Below are 7,592 nucleotides of genomic sequence, written 5' to 3'. Positions count from 1 at the left end.
AGTTTATACCCACAATCTGGCAACTCCTGGATCAAACCACTACATATGCACAACTCTGCGTGTCTGTGTGCACGTACGTGTGTTCCACACGCATATTTTTAACAAACTTGATATCCTGCTATTATTTTGAGTCCACTTCTACTTTGACTTTGCAGTTTATTTTGAACATATCTTTGTCACTAGGTATTCTTTTGGAAATATGTTCCTGAGGTCAGGAAACTTGTCCAGTGTCCGGGGTCTTGCCACCCATCTCCCAGCTGGACAGGCAAGCCTCCAACTCCTGTGCCTCCCCACTTGACCTCTGGACCCAGCAGCTTCTAGGATTGTGACATTATTGTGCCCTGGCCTCGCTCCTTCCATGGGTGTTAAAAGGTGACCTGTTTTCAGGTGCCATAGCAGGCAAGGCACAGGAGTTCAAGGGCAGGCAGGTGGCTAGTAAGAAGAACGTCCCTCCTCCCTCACAGGCCGGCCTGTTTCATCCATCCCCACACCCTGCTAAGTAAAGACACCGAGGAGAGAGAGAGGGATCAAGGGCCTTGCTCTGGGATCGAGCAAGCTAGCGACAGAGCTGCAACTTGTCCCCGAGTCCTCTGACAATCCAGGCCCAGGCTCCCCCCACCATACACCCTGGCAGAATTGGCGAATTTATCAATAAATTACACATCAAAGCCACGAAAACACTTATTTAATTGCAACCACAAGTATAGAATTAAGGCAGTATAATCCACTTCCACTCATCCTTACAAGCTTTAGTACAGTAAACTCAGCTTAAAGTGTCAATTTGAATCCATAATTGAAATTTTCATTAAATGGCAGCTTTTTCTTGAGTTCTGTAGAAAAATAATTATTCCCTGGGATGTCAAGTGTGCTGTTGCAGGACCTCGCTGACTTAACTTTTGGGCTCATGGACTCTCAGCCCCGCGTGGTGGGACTGGCTCGTGCTGGCATCTTTTTCCTCATCTCTCTCCCCAGGCAGGAGGCGCAGAGGGACAGGGTGGCGCCCGGCAGGTGGAAAAGAAAGGCTTTTGGAGAAATAGCCATTTTACAACCTCCACAGCAGTGCTCTGTCTGCCAGTTGTTACCTCAAATTCCTTTTCAAATGAAAACCAAAAATGTAAAAACGGGTCGTATGACAACATCAGGCTGTTTAAAAAAAAAAACCCTGATGCGAAGAGTAGTTATAAATTATAATATTAAAAACAGGACTGTAATTGATCCTAGCAACCCTAAGTTTGGGCTTTAGGAGAGGAAAGCAGGTTATGAATGGATGTGTTTCTCTGGACCTAGATGAAAGACAATCCTGGCAAACACTAAAAAAGGTAAGTGGCTACGTTCTTGACTATAAAAATCAGCCCCAACGTTTGGATTGTCACAGAATAGAAATAATTCGGTGCCATCATAGTTTTCCTTTGGTTATTCGATTTCACAGGCATAAACATCTGTTTTAATAAGAGTTTACAAATTGTATTCTTCAGATATGGGGCCTATTTTGTCGCTGAAGTTTAGAAAAGAAACTGATTCGAGTACTGGCACTTAGTAGTAACTTTTTCTGACTGCCGTTAGAAGGGCAATATAGAGTTATACACTGAAAACCTAAAGCTGTGCAGCGACAGTCACTGTGGAGAAGCCTTCACCAGGACACACCTTTACCACTGCGCATGCACTCCTCCCCCATGAGGAATGGGAGAAGAAAGCAGGAAGAGGGAGCAGGAAAGAGGAAAAAGGAGGCGAGAGACTGGAAGAAAATCCAGTGGGCTGGAGGTCAGCCATACGAGGAAAGAGAGGCTCTGAGAGCAGATGTGAAACTTTGGGGAAGGCGGCCTCTACAATCGCAAGCATGCACACACACTTTTGTAGAGCACATGGTGTAAAGGGGAAGTACGCCTGAAGGTGAATGGAGCCCACACCACGTCAGGGTCTGCGTGTGACTGTGTGTGTGTGCAGTAAAGATATCACACTTGGGAGCATGTGTAAAACAACCTTGAGAGTGGGCCATTGCTTCGCCACCCACGAGAGAATGTCTTACACAGCCACTTCATCGTAATCAGCTTCAATATCAACCACCACAGTCTCAGGAAGACCAGCAGCAATGGCAGGCTCCAGGTGGCTGGCAGCAGACTCGAGGGATCCACTGGCAAAGCTGGAAGCAGGCTCAGTGATGTCAGACTCAAGGTGGCCGGTGCTGGTGGTGGTCTCAGGGTGGCAGGGAGTGGTGATCTCAAGGTGGCCAGTGGTGGTGGGCTCAGGGATGGTGGTGGTGGCAGACTCAGGGTAGTCAGCAGCAGTGAGCTCAGAGAGGCTGGTAGCAAGCTTGATGTGGCCAGCGGTGGGTTTGGGGTGGCTGGTGGCAGGGCTGAAGACAGTCTCGGAGTGACTGCCAGCGGTGAGGTGGTGGCCAGAGGCAGGCTTAAAGTGGACAGAACCAGCCCTAAAGTGGACACAGGGAGGCTTAGGGTAGACAGTGGCAGACTCGGGGTGGCCCGAAGCAAACCTGTGGCCCAGTGCAGGCTTGGAGTGTCCAGAGACCAACTTGGGGAGGCCAGAGGCACAGTCAGGCTGGCCAGCTGCAGTGTCACCGGGGAGTGGAACATTCCAGACACTCATTACTGTTTCATCCACAGCAGGACAGGTGAGGTCTTGCTCACAGGCTTGGTCTCGGGCTTGGGCACGGGCATGGGCCAGGGCATGGGCTTCCTGAGTCTCACCAATGTCAGTGATGAGGCCAGAGAAGAAGAGGGCAGGGTGCCGCACTGCATGAAAGATGATCCAGTATTCTCTTCGGAAATTCTCATTGAGTAGCCCGTAGATCATAGCATTGAGGCAGCTATTGAAGTAGGCTATGAAGTACGCAGTAAGATACAGCCAGTTGGGGATCTTTTCTGCCATCCCCTTCGGGCCAACAGCTACCAGGACAGTGAGCACGTTGATGGGGCACCAGCACACTGCAAAGAGGAGGAAGATGACAAACATGGTTAGGAAATTGCGCACCTCAGCCAGCTGGTTGTCAGGGCTCTGTCCAGCTGCAGCCCGGGCTGCCAGCACCCTGGTCCAGATCCTGATGTAGCAGAAGCCTACAATGAGCAGGGGGAGGACGAAGTGGATGCAGACGATGGTTACGGCGAAGACAGGGTTGTTCACGTAGTTGAAGATGCAAGTGTAAGTGCGAGGGTCGTACTGGATGGTGCCTATGTACATGTTGGGCAGAACGGCCATGACAGTCATGATCCAGGTGACGACCAGGTAGATGCAAGTTTTGCGCACACTGAAGAGCTGTTCGTACTGGAGGCTGTGACAGATGTAGCAGTAGCGGTTGATGGCGATGGCCATGATATTGAAGATAGAGCCAACCACGCTGAGCCCTGTGACAAACCCAACCATCTGACACTGGAGCTGGCTCAGATCCCAGCCCCCAATGGCCATGGCATGAAGCATCAGAGGGTAGGGGTAGATGGCCACCAGCATGTCCGCCAAGGAGAGGCTGACCACGAAGACGTTGCCTGAAAAACACGTTGGGGGAGGGAGGAGGGAAGAGACAGAGAAGAAGAAATGGTTAACTGTAGACATCTACAAAGTTAAACAGGAAACGGCCCGCTGGATTGGGGACAATTCAGAATTCTAGAATTCTTTTAAAGAAATGCAGTGGTGTTTTTATGTTTATTTTCAAGTGTGTCCCACGTGGTTCTGATGTACAGCCAGGTTTGGGAGACCTGTCCTTTACCAACCTCTTTTCCCCTTTAAAACAATGTCATCTCTGCTCTGGGAAAGAAGGGGCTTATGACAGAGAGCCAGGAGCACGAAAGCCCCGAGAGAAGCCTTCAGACCCAGATGCTGTCATGCCGCCATCATTTTAGAGAAAAACATGCCTACTTTTCCCCCGGGGGCGCGGGGGGGGGTGGGTGTAGCAGAGGGGAGCTGGAGGGTGAAGGGCATGTCCGGAGACTGGAGGAACGTCAGGAAGCCCCAGTTTAAGGGAAAAAAATACAGCTACTAGTTGCCTAGCACTGCACTGATGACAAAAGGGCACTCGATCCAAGCGGTACCAGCCGCTATCTAAGACTGAGCGGGTCCAAGTACCTACCAGGGCCAAGGTAACCTCAGAGTCAAAACTGAGGGGGAGGGGACGCCCTGCAAAACCGAGTCTGAGGCCAAAGAAATTGTGAACACGGGAAATGAATCGAGGCAATTACTCTCCTTGGGGTGGGGGGAGATGGGAGCGCTTGAAGAAGCGCCCGCTTCAGGCCCGGACATCGCTTGGCCGCGCGCAGGGTCGCAGTCACCACCCCCACAAGAGGGCTCTCAGTCTCGCAGTCCCTGGCCCCGAATTCCCCTGGGGCCTGCGAGCCAAACCTGGAAGGGAAGGGAGGTCTGCGCCACTCCTGTTTCGCAGATCAGCGGTAGGGACGTTTCTATAAAACCTTTCGCAAAAGGGAGAGGGAAGAGGCTAAGTGCAAAACGCAGAGCCCTCTTTCATTGGAAAGACCTCAGTGCTAATTAGCGTGGGTTTGGCACGTTTTCGCTTCCACTTGGACCGGGAGAAAGGAGCGCTGTGTCAACGGGCCAAGGAACCGCTCCGCCCGCGAGCGCGGCCACGGCGCCGGCGGCCCCAGAGGAGGGTTTTCCTTCCAAGTCATGAATTCGAAGAAGAAACCCGGTAAAGAGAGAGGGCGAAGCTTTAGAAACAAAAAGACAAAGACACCAACCACCTTTATTTAAGAGAGAGGGAAGAAGAAGAGGAAAGAAGAAGAAAAAAAAAACAGAGCGTGCCCTCCGCAGGCGGCTGGACTCAGTGGCCCGGCCCCGGGACCTCACCGCAGACAGGGGGAGGTCCGAGGGTGGCGGCCGTCTCCAGGGGACCAAGGCCAGTTCGGACCCCTCGCCAGAGTGGAGGAGAGAACTTTAAGGACTGTGGCCGCCGGTTTTTTTTTTTTTTTTTTTTTGAAAAGCGTGTCGCATTTTGTGACTCCTCGCCTAAGCAAAACCACCCCCGGGCCCGGCCGCTGCTGCTCCCGTGCCCCGCCACAGGCACTTCTACCCCTCTCCGTTCTCCTCCCCTCGCGCCCCCGGGCCCAAGCGCCGAGCGTGGCCCCGCCGCCCGGTCCCCAGAGCCTTCCGCTGCCGCCCACAGCCCCCCTGGCGCGCCCCGCCACAGGGTCTGCGCCTCCCGCCCTTGGCCCGCAGGCTGCACTGCCCCCCCACCCCCCGGGGCCCCAGACCGGCTCCCGCAGTTCTCCCAGACTGCCGTCTTCCGTCCCGCCGCCCCCTGCGTCCTTCGCTCCCTGCTTACGGACATCTGGGTCGCCGCTGCCGCTGCCGCTGCTGCTGCCGCCGCCGCGCGCCCCTTTCAGCCTTGCGCCCCGGGATCGGGGGGCGGGCTCACCACGCCTTGGACGCATCAGGCGGGCTCTGCGCTCGCCGCCCTGGCGCAGTGCTGGTCGCCCCCGGACCCCGGGCCGCGGCGGCGGGGACCCTGCCGGCTTGAGCGCTGCGCTCCGGGAAGTGCCGCCGCCGCCGCTGCCGCCGCCACTGCTACTGCTGCCGCCGCCGCCGCCGCTACCAACTTAACTTTCCGGATGGCTCTCCAGCGCGCTGGTCCCTCCGAGTCCGTTTGGCCCGTGCTGCCTCGGCGCAGCTACCTCTGCAGCGTCTGGCTTGGCACGCTGTTTCCCGGGCGGCGGCAGGGCTGTCCGCGGCGGCACCGGCTCCCTTCGCTTGGGGTCCCCGACCGGGCACTGCTCGCCTGGCTGCCGCGCACCGCGAGAACCGGCGCTTTGCGTGTGGGGATTTGGGACTCCCAAAGCTAATTCTTTGTGCCCCTTTTGCCTTGAGAAGCTCTAAGTTTACGAGAGGGCATAACATCACCCCCCTCCCAGGCTTGCAGGGAACTCGGAGGCAGGGATGTTCCATGTGGGGGCACTGGCCATGGGTTCTCTATTTGGGAAGCCTAAACTAACGCCCTAAGGGTTACAAGTGGCTGCACACCGGGGAAGGAGAAGGGAGGGTGGCTTACCAGAATTGCGGAGCTTCTTATTCTTTGATACGGCCAAGATGACCATGGAATTGCCGATCAGGTCTACAACGATGGTGATGACCATCGCACAGAACATAAAGATGACCAGAGCTGGCGGGTAGTCTGGCTGAGGCAGTTTACAACCAATACAGCCGTATGGGGTGGGAACCGCCAGGGTGGGCCCCATGGCTTCCCCGGAGACGGTGAAGACCTCCAGCGTGCTCAGGATCGGTAGCCCGGTCTGGATACAAAACACCTGCTCTGTCACCAGGAGCTCCGAGAAAGCGTGCCTTCCACTTCGAGAGTCAGAGAAGGAATGACAGCATCCCGCCCTCTCCGATGAGCTTTTAAAGCCTCGAGAGGTGGCTAGCCCCACCCCAAACCCCTCCCTCCGACCAATCAGAGCTCCCTGACCACCCCCGCTTTGATCACCACCTCTTCTTGGACAAATCGACATCAAGGTGTTTGTCATCTTGCTTCCGACTGCCTTGTATGTCCTTCCCCTCTAGCCACCACCCCCCTCAACAACTCCCCAAGTACCATGCCTCATGACAAGCTTGGAGTCCTCCCCCCCGCCCCACCAGCAGTGACCATTTCTGAGCTCCAGCTTCTAGCAAGGTCTTCTCCCTCTTCCTGCCCCCCCACCAAAGCAAAACTTCAGAAAAGCTCTGTAGACTGCAGAGCAGTGGCGTGGGGTCCCTCTTGGGGTCCAGCGCCTGCTCAAGTCAGTCCCCAGACCCTAGCAGAAAGTAGGGGGTGGCCGGGGCCCCCAGGACCCTAGATCCATGCCCCTACACTCTCCTTGAGAAGTTCACCCCACCCCCCGGTGCTTTTGCCTGTCTGGACCTTCTGCAACCAGCGGGAAGCAGGGGACAGCTGCGGAAGACTCCCACCCCAACTCCGGGTCCCAAATCTCTAGGTAATTAATCCTGACTCCCGTTGCCTCCTGGAGCCGGTTTGCCCCCTGAGCAGCAGCGGCAGCGGCAGCTGCAGCGGCTAGTGGCGCGCTCGGTCCTGTCCCGGACTTGCGCTGTCCATGAAGAGCCGTCCCCTGCTCCCGGAGCTCGGATTGGAGACCGAGTCGGTTCCCTGGGAGGAAGCAGAGGGGCTGCTTGGTCCCCAACTTTGGGGCGAGGGAGGGCGGGAGCTTATCCCTTTCCCAGCTCCTGGACACTCAGATTTCGGGGGGTTGGGGGGACTCAGAGGCTGCTTTGGGAAACAGTAAAACGAGCAAAAAAGCCTTTCCCTTGGGCTGCCGCTCCTCCAAGAATCCGGGGAGAGGGGCTGCGGTGGAGCTGCCTCCCTGGGGCCCCTCGCGCTCTACAGGGTGGTTGCAGGACTCTCTGTACGGCGGCTGCTGTGTGCTCTGGCCGGCTCGAGAGCTGCTCCGCCGAGGCGGGCGGGGTGCTGAGGTGCCAGGGCACAGCCTAGGGCCCTTGGCCCCAGGCACGACTCCCCTGGTTCTCCCCCTCGCCATCCTCTGCCGGGAATCTCTCCTGTCCCTGTCCGGGGCGGGCCGTACCCTTGCTCCACGGATCTCCGTCCCCGGGCTGGTGTCACGGTCCCCTGTGGTGCGCCTAGCCTG

The 7,592-nt window shown here is 56.3% G+C and overlaps 1 protein-coding gene across 1 annotated transcript; it reads right to left on the bottom strand.

The window, feature by feature from the left end:
• Positions 1–2,022: 2,022 nt before the first annotated feature.
• Positions 2,023–6,888, bottom strand: GPR50 (G protein-coupled receptor 50). Its single transcript, XM_003421232.3, has 2 exons — positions 6,008–6,888; positions 2,023–3,497 (listed from the first exon to the last, which is right to left on the bottom strand). The coding sequence occupies exons 1-2, from the start codon at positions 6,477–6,479 to the stop codon at positions 2,023–2,025; spliced, it is 1,947 nt and encodes a 648-aa protein (XP_003421280.2). The 5' UTR covers positions 6,480–6,888.
• Positions 6,889–7,592: the final 704 nt, after the last annotated feature.

This window comes from Loxodonta africana, chromosome X, assembly GCF_030014295.1.
Source record: "Loxodonta africana isolate mLoxAfr1 chromosome X, mLoxAfr1.hap2, whole genome shotgun sequence".
NCBI lineage: Eukaryota > Metazoa > Chordata > Mammalia > Proboscidea > Elephantidae > Loxodonta > Loxodonta africana.
Note: the sequence above shows the minus strand (reverse complement) of the source record. Positions and strands in the feature narration are given on the sequence as shown.

Excerpts from the sequence above, each read along its gene's own strand:
- GPR50 (XM_003421232.3), bottom strand. The coding sequence starts at position 6,479 with ATGACAAACACCTTGATGTCGATTTGTCCAAGAAGAGGTGGTGATCAA. Across the intron at positions 3,498-6,007 it reads TAAGAAGCTCCGCAATTCTG|GCAACGTCTTCGTGGTCAGC; the intron begins GTAAGCCACCCT and ends CGTGTTTTTCAG.